Source organism: Tachyglossus aculeatus, chromosome 2 (assembly GCF_015852505.1).
Source record: "Tachyglossus aculeatus isolate mTacAcu1 chromosome 2, mTacAcu1.pri, whole genome shotgun sequence".
Classification (NCBI taxonomy): domain Eukaryota; kingdom Metazoa; phylum Chordata; class Mammalia; order Monotremata; family Tachyglossidae; genus Tachyglossus; species Tachyglossus aculeatus.
The window spans coordinates 66,573,245-66,586,057 of record NC_052067.1 but is presented as its reverse complement, the minus strand read 5'-3'; the positions used below and the strand labels follow the sequence as shown (position 1 = coordinate 66,586,057).

The 12,813-nt window shown below is 41.0% G+C and overlaps 1 protein-coding gene and 1 non-coding gene across 7 annotated transcripts in view; both read right to left on the bottom strand.

Moving 5' to 3' along the window:
• Nucleotides 1-2,839: 2,839 nt before the first annotated feature.
• Nucleotides 2,840-2,975, bottom strand: LOC119924784. The gene has a single exon (XR_005449479.1). It is a non-coding gene; the product is annotated as a small nucleolar RNA SNORA7 (small nucleolar RNA).
• Nucleotides 2,976-4,772: 1,797 nt separating this feature from the next.
• Nucleotides 4,773-12,813, bottom strand: part of SYNE1 (spectrin repeat containing nuclear envelope protein 1) — a 503,300-nt gene continuing 495,259 nt past the window's right edge. For 5 of the 6 annotated variants that reach the window (XM_038770126.1, XM_038770112.1, XM_038770118.1 and 2 more), the window contains one exon: nt 4,773-5,862. In XM_038770126.1, coding sequence (XP_038626054.1) covers nt 5,622-5,862 — 241 coding nt within the window. In that variant the 3' untranslated portion in view covers nt 4,773-5,621. The remainder of the gene's footprint in view (nt 5,863-12,813) is intronic. The other variant, XM_038770125.1, reaches the window with a different exon arrangement.

Genomic DNA, 12,813 nt, shown 5'->3' with positions numbered 1-12,813 from the left:
CACTCTCCTGGATCACATTTTGGATGACTTTGTCTTCAACTGTCTACTCACCTTCCTAATAACCACCTGGTGATTTTGTGAAACTTTGGTAGAAAATGTTAACAAGAAAACAAAAGTTTGATGGGAGGTAAAAAGGTCATACATCATTCCTTAAATTTCTGGGCTACATTAAATATGACACTTACCTTCAGTGATCATGGTATATTATTAAATAGAACATTTTGGTGGCCTCTCTTAGCATCTCCTGAAGGAAATCATTATATATCATTAAGCTAAAATTTACTCTTGTAACCTCTTAAATATAGTAGTAATTTAGGGCATCAAGAAAATGCTTTTCAAAACTCTTATCCCAGTGCACATTATGGAAGTTGAGGGAAAAACAGCAGAAAGACCCAGGAAGAAGCATGGACTAGTGAATACAGCATGGGCCTGGTGAGCCCACTGTTGGGTAGGGACTGTCTCTATATGTTGCCAACTTGTACTTCCCAAGTGCTTAGTACAGTGCTCTGCACACAGTAAGCGCTCAATAAATATGATTGATTGATTGATTGATCCCCCTTCTGCCACCTGTCTGTTCTGTGACCTTGGGTAAGTCGATTAAGTTCTCTGTGCCTCAGTTTCCTCATCTGGAAAACGGGGATTAAGACTGTGAGCCCCAGGTGGGACAAGGACTATGTCCAACCTGATTAGCTTGTATCTACCCCAGCACTTAGAACAGCGCTTGACAGACAGTAAGCACTTAACAAATACCATCATTATCATTATTAAAACAATGGTAATTAATTGAATTGCCTGTGTGTGAGTGTATGTGTGTTTTTTAAAAAAAGTTTCCCTGATATTCTCATTCTTTGATCATGTAGTCTGTACCAATGGCTCCAAAATTTGGAGTTTCAATGGCAACAAAGAAACAGAAACAGCTCAAGTCCTGTGGCAGACTTTCCAGACCTCTGATCTCAGACCCTATGGAAGGACAGAACCCTACTGCGAGTTCCTGGAAAATATTCTTGGAGTCAAACAAATTGACTCCTCTAACCCAAACGTTGTATTTTCTCGGTAACTGCTCCTTTCACCTGGTTTCCTAGGTAGCTGTTCCAACTCGGTGTCTCTACTCTCCATCTTTCCCCCTTCATCAAGCTCTCCTCCACAGTCCTGCAGCTTCACTGGGCCTTCTCTTGGTGTCCCCCCAACTCATTCTCTATCACAGTGCATGCACATTTCAGGTCCACTTCTTGCATTTTGCCCCAGTGCATCACTTTTTCCTCCACGAAACATTAGTCTAGCTTTCCAGCAGTGTGGCCTAGTGGAAAGAGCACGGACCTGGGAATCGGAGGACTCCGCCAGTTGTCTGCTGTGTAAACTTGGGCAACTCACTTGACTTCTCTGTGCTTCAGTTTCCTCATCTGTAAAATGGGGATCCAATGCCTGTTCTCTCTCCTACTAAGACTGCAAGCCCCATCTGAGGGAGGAACTTTGTCCAAGGTGATTAACTTATATTTACACCGTCGCTGACTATAGTGCTTGATATATAGTAGGTGCTTAAGATATACCATAATAATCTTCTTTTTTGATATTATTTTCTTTCTATATCCCCTCAAAATTTTCCAAACACTTCTATCAAATCCACTTTACTTTGGATACTAACTTCCAGGAAATACTTGCACTGTCTTTTTCTCCTTAAAAAAAATCCAATCCTACCATACACCATCACCTGATAATCAGCCAAGCCTAATCAATGCAGCCCTCACAAGAGAACAATCCCCTCTCCTGGAACTTCATGCCACTGCAACCTACAACATCAGCTCTTCTCCCTAGCTACATTTTTGTAGATGTAGTTAATTACATCCTAATTAATGTACGTAACGTCTAGCGTGATCTCATTCAAAATACCTCCAACCACTTAAAAAAAATCATCTGTTTCACAAAACACTTTGGTGGCCCCTGTATATTTCTAATTTACCTCAACCCTGTGTATACTCAAGAATTTGGGGCTTCAAAGGAAATGTCTTTGTTCTTGATTACAGATGTGCTCTCAGGGTGATAATGTAAGATGTCTTCTGCATTATTAAAAATACCATAACAAAGTGTGGCTCACTGACAAGTCAATTGTTTTTAACTCCAGATTTTAGATGTGGCTTTTCAGTTATTGCTTGTTTCAGTGTTCTGCCCCTTTAAATAAAAAAAAAAATTATGTGTTACTAGTTAATGGGAAACAACATCAGCCTTTTTGTGAGGATGTTATTCATTTTGAGTGGGTTGTCCAGTGATATTGCTGGAGCCATACCCTGCAATTTCTCTTAACCAAAAACAAAATTCTTCTAAAAATGTTTATCTTCTGACTCATCAGCAATGTGAAATGCCTGCCACTGCAACTTTTTCTATCCTTTGTGCCTAATTTGAGGGCATTTTCCACTGTCTTGCTTCTGTGTTTGCTAAGTCTCAATGTCTCTCAACAGCCAGAGCTAACGTGTTGCCGGATTGACTGTTTCCAAACTCAAGGGTGTGGTATTCCCTAGGGACAGAGGGGAAACATTCCAAAATCCAACCACAGCCACCTACCCAATAAAACCAGATTTTGATAAGCCGCAGGCTTCTCTACCTCTCTTGAAGAAGGTTCTTGTCTAATGCCGTCAAAGTCACCTCCGACCCATAGCGACACCATGGACACATCTCTCCTAGAATGCCCCACCTCCATCTCCCATTGTTCTGGTAGTGTATCCAATAGAGTTTTCTTGGTAAAAATATGGAAATGGTTTACAATTGCCTCCTTCTGTGCAGTAAACCTGAGTCTCTGCCCTCAACTCTCTACTGTGCCGCTGCTGCCCAGCACAGGGGAATCCTGATTTGTAGCAGATTGCCTTCCAATCGCTAGCCACTGGCCACTAGGAATGGAATGGGTATGCCTCTGCGAGACTCTCCCTCACATAACTGAGACTGGTAGAGTACTGGAAACTCTCCAGGTGCAATCCTGAGAGGGTAAGAAGGTTCTTACCAGATTGGAAAAAGGCATTTCTCCCTTCATACAGAACGGAGGCGTGTCAGGCTGATGCTATTTCTTCAGGTTACCAGGAGTAGGAATAGAGGGTAATCCTGGCAGCTTGCCTGGACAATTGAGAAACAGAGTGACCTAGTGGAAAGAGTACAGATCTAGGAATCAGAGGACTTGGCTTCTAATCCTGGCTCTGCCAACTGCTTTGTGTGTGACCTTGGGCTAGACTGTGAGTTCCATGTGGGACAGGGGCTGTGTCTAACTTGAATGTACCCCAGCACTTAGAACGCATAGTAAGCACTTAAATACTATAATAATAATTATAATCTATGATATAACAATAATAAAAGTAATGAAAACTTGGTAGAAGGGAAAGAGAAACTACTTAAATTAGAGAAACGAAACACTGAGGCATGGGAAGGGGTGATTTTTTTTTTAACCCCATCCAGAAAATGAGGGTTGCTTTGTGTGGTGTGCGACCCCTTGTGGATTTTCGGCTGAGATGCTCAACATACAGACTATCTGTCATTAGTCAACAATTCTTGATCCTGATTCTCTCCGTGCCTTAATTACTCAGTGGTAGAAAACTTGGAGAATCATTCTGTAAATCAGTATATCTCACTAGAGGTTCAAAAGGATTGGGCAATACATACTCAGAATTTAAACTGCTCAAACTAAATCTTCTAAACACTGAAATCCTTTTAAACTACAGAAATCAAAATTAGGCCAACTAAACAATCAGTCACCAAATTGCCAAATTCCTTTCACTGCTCTTAATCTTTCCTGTCTAAAAGTCTTGAAGACATGATTTTAAAATGGCAAATTTTACTCACCTTTTTGCACGAAAATGGGATAGGCAATTTCATTTTTTGAGATGAATTATTTATAATGATTTGTCATGAAACCATATGAAAATATTATGTTTCCAGCGGTGTTGCATATGTTCCAGATTATAGTTTGGATTCTGAGAGAATCTGGCCCTGGATTTATAAATGCTTCTCCTCTTGATGAAAGGACTCTTCTTCTTGGTGCTTGAAAAGAGCCTAAAAGGTCTGGGGACTTTCTGATTTCTGTATCTTGGTTCCTATTACTAATAGCAATAATAATAATACTAATAATAATAATGGTATTTGTTGAGTGCTTCCCATGTTTTATGAATTGTACTAAGCACTGGGGAAGAAACAAGCTCATCAGGTCGGACACAGTCCCTGTCCCACACAGGACTCGCAGATGTGCTCACTATATATCTAAATCCTTCTGCAAGTCTCAGATAATTGCCCTCCTGCACATGGGTCGCAAATAGCAAAGGAAATTTAGCGAGGACTGCATACCTGGTCTCTAACATTTTAGGGGCTTATTGAAAACTGAAAACTAAGAGAAATTCATGACCTATTATTCATGGTATTTTGAAATGCATTCACCGTGTGTCTGGGTCCCTGTATCTCTTAGTGGCCCGAGCTTCTCTCTGTGGCTCTGTGAAATCCTCTGCTGCATGCAGCCATGAACATTTTGGAATCACTGCTCTGGAGCCTATAATAATCACAGAAAATGAATGTGACTGGCATTTAAAAAATATACATACACACATTGTGAACAGAACGACTGACTAGGATCTGGGACTAACGGCTCTTGCAATGCTACAGATTCAGGCAGCCTGTCTGTTACTTTTAACTGTCCCTTTAAAAAACTTAAAAAACAGAGGCCACATTCGTTTTCTCATGAATGCTGTCACTGGATTGATCATTTTGTGAATTTTTCAAAGGAACTAAATGAGGCATACATATTGCTATATGTGGTTATATTTTACCATTCATGGCTTAAAAATTAAAATTAGATCCTTCTATATTTTCATTAAAAAACACGGACAAAATATTTTACGGTATCTCTAATAAATGCAAAGAAATCAATACAAATAAAATTTGGCTTTAGCAAACTGTACATACATAAATGTGTTTTTTTTATACTTAACACTCAATAGTTTTCTTCATGAAACCTTCCGTGACCTTATTACATCCAGGTTTGTTTTTTTTTTTTAAACCATAGAAATGTGCCTTTAAGATTTACAGCCTGGGCATCTCGAGCAGAGGTTAGAGAGTCATGCTGAAACAAAACCAAGGAAAAAGTAAGCTGCCATATAAGCTCTTTAAAAGTGTATGTTACAAGGTTCTAAAATCTTCTTCACGCTGGTTGGTTGGCTTGTACACTGTTCAATACTGATAGGGGATTTTATGAAGGATTGGCTAACAGATCAGTAGAGCAGCACATAGGAAAGGTACTCAGACAGACCTGACAACTAAAGTCGGTTGGCCTTTCAGAAGCCCAGAACTCAAGTGGCTCAGGATCCAGAAACCAGAGGTTCTTACTCCGTGCCTGAGCCTGGACTCTGTGCTTTGAAGTGAACTGTTTCCCAAAATGGTTTAAGCACTTTGGGTCTGATACCTCATGAATATTCACCTGCTGTCGGTGTGATCCTAAGCCCACAGAGGTTACAGATAGTGAAAAAGCTGCCACTGTTATGTGCATTCAAACTCGATAAAGGTCCATTTCTGATATGGCTTTTGCCAGACATTCCTCGTACCAGTACCATAGTACTGCTAGAAAAACAGAGGGGATGTGGGGGAGTCTTTCTGCTAATTCACAGAGGAGGGGGGCCGTTCGTATATCTGAGCATAGGGTGGAAGGACCGGGCAAAATTGTTGGAGAGGGCACAGCTGTAGTCTTCCTCGGTCATTGGCACGAGGCAGGCAAGACCGACCAAGAGCAGCAGGAAAAGCTGGAGCGGCAGAGCGGCCTGTAGGACCCGGAGGAAGAAGGACTGATGTGGTTGAGCCGGCTGGGACTCAGAATGGAAGGAATCTGAGCCATCTCTTGTGGACCTGAGAAAAGACATCAACACACACAGTGAACTCAGGCACTTGTCCTCTAGGAAGCTCTTTCATTTGGTATCTCTTTCTGGAATCCAAAGAGACATGCAAAGTAGAATTCAACTCATAATTAACTGTCAACCGAGTCCATTTTGTAGGGTCTTTGCTTTTTCCCCAATGTGAACAAGAGTTGTTTGCAAACTGCACTCATGGAAAATACACATTTAGTCAGTCAACTAATTAGAGACTAAAATGATTGCTTTTGTCATCATTTCACATAACATTTTCATTAACAGAGGTAATTGCTTTTTCACAAATTCATCCAAAGGAATGAATGAGATGTAGCATATTTAAAAGGTGAATGTTTGATGCATTTCCCACATTTGGTCCCCACACCCAAGGTATTCACCATTAGGAAAGGGCTGTTCACAGTTACATCTGTTAAGAAACCTCCAATTCATCCCAAATGCATTGGAAACCCGTGCAACAAGTATAATAAAATATCCCCATTTGTTTGAAAAGACCCTTCACAGAGCCTTTTCAGTCTTTCCGAGCAGACCACGGCTTCATTTTGCACTGAATCAGCCGTGAACCTTGGGCGGTTAAATGTCTTCCTAAAACCTCTGACCCAAGGAATAACCTTTCTTTATCCTGTAAAAAATATTTTCCACCAGTGAGGTGATGATAATTAAGCACCCTAAGATCAGTGGCTACAGTGTGATCTGAAGTCTGACTGGGGAGTAAAGAATATGTTCACACCCTTGAACAACCAATAGGGAAACACTTCTATGTGGCATAAAACTTGTAAGAACAATTTAGTGACTACTCCAATATCTGTCTGTTTCTTCAACAACAAGAATGAGACTGTCCTAGGTGCTGCTGCTTCCAATGATATTTTTGAAGATCCCTGAAAAGAAGAGGGAAGTTAAGCAATCTGCTAAAGTCTTGCCAGAAAATTAAACAATGCAAAAGCATCACTATCTATACCTTCCAAAAATGCCACCTTACTCCACAGTATACATTTTTAGTTGGTATTCTCCCAATTTGGTTTTGCATTGGGCTATTGGTTGGAAGTTTAAGGAAGTGTGATGAGGATGTGCAAGGTGCCACTCCATTAAGAGAGAGAAGAAAAATGATCAAGACTGTGTCTTACTCAGTTTTCTTTAGGCCCAAATAAAAGGAAAAACATTAGTTTGTGGTGTGTTTTTGACTCATGGTCATTTCACAGGGAAAGGAGTTACGGAAGAAGTGAACTAAAGAATATCTATTAAGCAATACTCAAAAGGGCACGAAAAAAGCCTTCCTTTATTTCACAAGGATAGCTTGAGACCATAACCATGGTGAATTGACAATCATATTTATTGAGCGCTTACAGCATGTACAGCACTGTACTAAGCACTTGGGAGAGTACAACGTAATGGACATTCCCTGACCACAATGAGTTTATAATTTAGAAAGGGCATACAGTCTCAACTGATGTGTGAAGGGGCCATTGGATCCTGGCATCCTAACCTCTCACACTTAGCCTTCTTTCCTTCAGGTACAGTCTTCAGACTTGAAATCAGATTCTGCAGCTTCTAATTGAACTCTTCCTCAGCTGGGATGTAGACCCAAGCAAAGAGAGAGCAAAGCCCACTGCTAACGCCTGGAGCTTAACTCACTGGCTGGAATTTGCAGCCAGTGCAAATGAGGCTGTCAGTACAACCACTTGGCAACACACACACACACATTTTCCCTATCCTAACTGCACCTTACACTGCCCTACCATATTACTTGTTGGAGCCCAAATGAGCACAATGGAGGGTTCTGAGGAAAGCTCCCTGCTCAAGTGGAGACCAAGGGATTGTCACTTGAAGGGGTTCAACATACCTTGCTACATACTCGGCTCTCTTTCCTTCCTGGAGCAGCAAATTACCTAGTTATTAATCTCCTTTTAGGCTCCCTTATTGATGAACCTCCTTAAAGTCTCTAGGACAAACAAATTTATGTAAATAATTGATGAGTAGAGAGCAAAATGCTGCTTGGTTTCTTTAAATGTTTAACTTCCAGGAAGAAGTAGGTCAAAGTTCAAGATCAAAACAAAGGTTACACATTAAACACGTGGCACTTGAGCCAGCGGGGAAAGCTACTCATTCTTGCCATTATGTTAAAGTCATTAAATTATCAAGAGTCCATGAAAGGACATGGGACATTTAACGGCATCAGAGCATTCCTTTTTTTCAGTTCAATTTTACCAGGCCTTCCAATGTCTAAGAATGCCAACCCAGGAAATTAATGGGCTGAAGAAGAAGGAACAAAAGGAACAAGTAGTGCTTAATTGCCTTCAAAGCAGTTGGCTGCTCTTGAAAATGCATAGTATATTTCACACCGAAGTAAGCACTGATGACCAAAGTCATCTCTTGCAAATGGTGAATCGAACTTGTTCACTGGTGGGAAAAGTAGGATTTTGATATTTTGTCTGGTGGTTTGAAAAAGGACCTGGGTTGAAACAAAGATCTGAGGGAATTTCCAAGTGCCAGAACACGGGCAACTAGCCATTTGTCTTGTCCTGCCTGTTCCTTGGCATGCTTGTTATTGTCTCAGTTAGCCCATGCCAACACAGGTAAAGTGAAGCACAGAGCTACGAAGTTAACCAGCAAATTGAACAGATGTGGATGGACAGTCTTGATTATCTAGATCTTTCTATTTTCTCAATTGTAAGTTTTCTGGCCTAAACTCTCTGGATAATTGCTCCAACCCTCCACATCACTTGTCCAGTGTATACAATGCTAAAATGACTACACAAAGGAAATAGAGGGAAGTGGCATACGGTCAGAGAGAAGTGCTTTTACAATTTGGAAACTGTAGTGGAATCAGTGGAAATCAGATTAAGAATTCTGCAGAAAAGTTAGAGCCTAAAAAAAATGAATGGCTATCATGAGCCCACAGCTGAGATGGGATCAAGAAAAAAAGATGCATTTAGCTGTTTTTGGAACAGCATTATCTTGAGAATTTAATCTGAAAGCAAGACCCCACTCAAATGTATGTTAATAAGGATTTGCCCCTTCATCGAAGTTAACCTGCTTCTAGGCTAGCTCTAGGACTGTAGTCCAGGATGGCTGTAGCCAGGCACTGAAGCAGCATGCCTGGGAGTCAGGAAGACCTGGGTTCTAATCCTAACTCTGCCACTCGTCTGCTGTGTGACCTTAGGCAGGTCACTTCACTTCTCTGTGCCTCAGTTCCCTCATCTGTTAAATGGGGATTAGGACTATGTCCAACCTGATTAGCCTGGATCTACTTCGGTACTTAGAACAGTGCCTGGCACATAGTAAGCACTTAACAAAGAAAAACAAGACTGGAGGGAATGTATGAGGAGAGTCATGACCATCCTGAAGGACTCCAAAGGCAGACTCGTTTAAGGGTCTAACCAACAGATTGGCATAAAGCTCAGGCGGGTTGTTTGAAGTAGGTATATTTATGCATTTTAGGCCACTTAGTGCTTGGCACATAGTAAGTGCTTACAAATACCAGCATTCTTATTATGTGTCACATAGTTCAGAACTGAATTGCCCCTCTTCCAGGAAGGGAGACAAGTTTGGACCTATGGTTCTACAACTGAAGTGGCCTCTAGGAAGACCATCAAAACTACCTTCTTGAGGCAGGTCTGGAGTTATGTGCAGCTGGAGACAGCAGCACAGACAGATCGGAGGCAAGGTCGGGAAACCAGGAGGGAAAAACAAAAATAACCTCAGGCATTGTGTTACTAGAAGCAGTGTGACCTAATAGAGAGTACATGGGTCTGAGAATCAGAGGACCTGGGATCTAATGCCTTCTGGCACTTGTCTGCTGGGTGACCCTGGGTGAGTCATGACTTCCCTGTGAGTCAGTTTCCTCATGTGCAAAATGGGGATTCAATTCCTGTCCTCCTTTCTACTTAGACTTTGAGCTCCATTGGCCTAAAAATTATGTCGGACCCAATTATCACGTACCTATGTCAGTGCTTAGGACAGTGCTCTGCACACAGTAAGTCTTTAATAAATACAACAATTATTACTAAATGCAACAGTGACAAAAGAAAACTTTACATGTATCCCATGTGCCAGGGTATGTTGGTGACACTGATCAATCGTATTTATTGAGTGTTCACTGGGTTCAGAGCACTGTAGTAAGCACTTGGGAGAGTACACTATAACATAACAGGCACACTCCCAGAATATAACAAGCTTAGAGCCAGAGGGTGAACTATTGATCATCTCCAAACTTACATACACTAATAAAAGTCTTACTGTCAACAACTTCAGCTTCAAAGGTTAGCTCTAGGTATTATGTAACACTTGCTGTCCTTCAGGATGCTAGTGATGGAGATTTTTATTGGTGTGTGCCAGTGTGGCTAATAAAACCAATGCACAGTTGACAGTCCTTTTCACATCACATGCATGGAAAGACTGGATTTTGCTGTACAACTGCCACTTGTTCCCATTATCTTTCCAAAGTCTCTGTCCAGGTCACTCCCTCAAATTCACCAGTTTAATAGACACTATTATTACCATCACTATAAATACTACTACTACTACCACCACCACCACTTGGACCCTAGTCTCATGAGGGAGTTATTGTGCCTCTAAAAGGCCTTAGATGTTGGGTAAACTTATTTATCTGTCAGCTTCTAACCAACTGGAATGGATATTAAAGACCAAAACAGAGATACACTAAAAAAACAGAGATACACTAGATTGTTTTCTGCTTAGCATGAACAGCTGCCTATGTTCACCTGCATTTTAAACCACACCAAATGTTTTGCCATCTTAGTTGCATCACTGCTCTGTCCTTTTTATCTTTTTTTCTTAATGTCAAAGATTCCAATTGGGAATTGGATGTTAAGCTCCTACCTTGCCCACTAGGACCAAGGATGAGGGAAACCTTTTCCCTCACTCAGTCACTGCTTTACTCTAACACTCCTCACTCTGCACACAGTAAGCAGTCAATAAATATGATTGATTGATTGATCATGGAACAACATGCTAGAGAAAGCAGAGTTGCTACGTACCAAAAGTCAGTTACCTATGGAAAAAGGCTAATGAATTATTTACTGTTGTGTCTAATGCTCATTTCCTCTGAAAAATGGAAATGCTTTGGGCCAGATTTTAACTGTCAATTTATGCAAATATAGTGGAGAGCAGAAATTCACTATTTGAAAGGGGGAGGCAAAGAAATGCTAATACAGTTTGTGGCAGCAGGACTTGATAAGAGTGATCCAAGGAAGACAACAGAAGTTGATCAGGACATTAGCCACAATGCCACAATGTTCACAAAAGGCCTGATTTTTTTTTAATCATCTTTTAAAAATTAAGTGTGTGTACATTTTCTGAGGACTCAAAAGATCAGCAGCTTGGGGGCCTACCTTCTCACAAGTAATAAAGGGAGGGAGTCATGTCTCGCACATACTCAATCACAGCTTTACATCTTCCTCTATATAACTCGGATCTGTTTAATACCATGTTACATAAACTAACAAAAAGGAGTTACTGGAACACCAAATTGCAATATACAACAGTATAAAACACATCTAAAATACTTTCCCCCCCCCTTTAACCACCTTCCCCTGATAGTGGGTTTTAAACTTTCTATTCTAGACTTGTGGGGTTCAACATTTCTAATTCATGGGGCTGCCTCATTATCCTCTAACCTCATCGGTTGGCTGATCCAATGTAAGATCAAACACAAAGTACTCTGATGTTGACCGCTAAAGGATCACCATGACAGCCTGAACAATTTAATGAGTTACTCCTTTCCCAGTAGAAATCAGATTTTTCACCCTGCAGCATTCATTGCAGGCAGAAAGTGCAGCACAAAACCCCGGTGCCAAAGAGTTAAAAAACACATTATATATCAACCATAACCTGTCTGCCTGGTGGGTTTGATGAAGTTTACCATTCAGAAGAACCTCATTTGTATTCCACGCTTGTCTGAGTCGCAAATTGAACATTGTACTGGACTGCTAAGAGATGTATTAATACACAGTGCTGGGCCAGGGGACGAGGAGGCAATCTGAAAGGTGCGCATCGAAGCCGCTGTTAGAAAGTGGGTTGGTCCCAAAGCTGCAAAGCATGCCTAAAATGAGGAGTGGACAACCTGCTCAGTCCTGCAGAAAGGGATTTCTGCGAGAGACTGTGAGTGGTCTAGCAAGTGGGGCAGACTGATAAGCACTGCTAGTAAAAATGTGTTAATTGGCCTGAAATTGGCAGCCTTTATTCTTCCAACAAGTTGAGAAAAGGACAACAGGTTAGAGCTGCTTCTGGTCTTAGATTGTGATTCCTCTTCTTCTATTTGATCCCTGAATATTGCCCTCTTGGATCCTAGGAGAAGTTAGTACAACTTGTGCATGCTCCATCAATAGCACATTACCACTCTGACCCATAGAGAGGAATGGGAAGGAAGAAGAACTCAGGTAACAAAACAAGATAGGCTAATGACCTTACCCAGCATATCACTGCAATCTGTAATTTGCAGAACATACTGTGGATGATGCAAATGCAGTACTAACTAGGAATAATTTTTAATTAGGCATTACTTTAATATCTATTCTAAAAGGTGGAAGGATTTATTTGGACAGGTCATACTTGGCTCTCATTAGATCAGAAAAAAAAATCCCATGTTTGAAGAAACAGAAATGGCAGACAAAGTAAAGGCAAATTCAACATTCGGTCCGATTTCTAAACCTTTTGTCACCTGAATGAAAAATGCCTTTTACAATAAGTATTTCATACCGACTGGACCACTGGCAAACCACAAATTGCAAATAGGAGTTGCTTCCAGCTGTATACTTCCTCATTCCTCTCCCCTTAGGAGTTTAGACTCCTGCTGCTGCTGGGCTGAGAAGCTAATGATGAGAAAAGCCAGCTCTAAAGGTGAAGCTTTCCAGCCTGGACTTGGAGATGAGCTCTTAAAACAGTATTTTCTGTGGTCTAGGGAAATGTGAGCTGA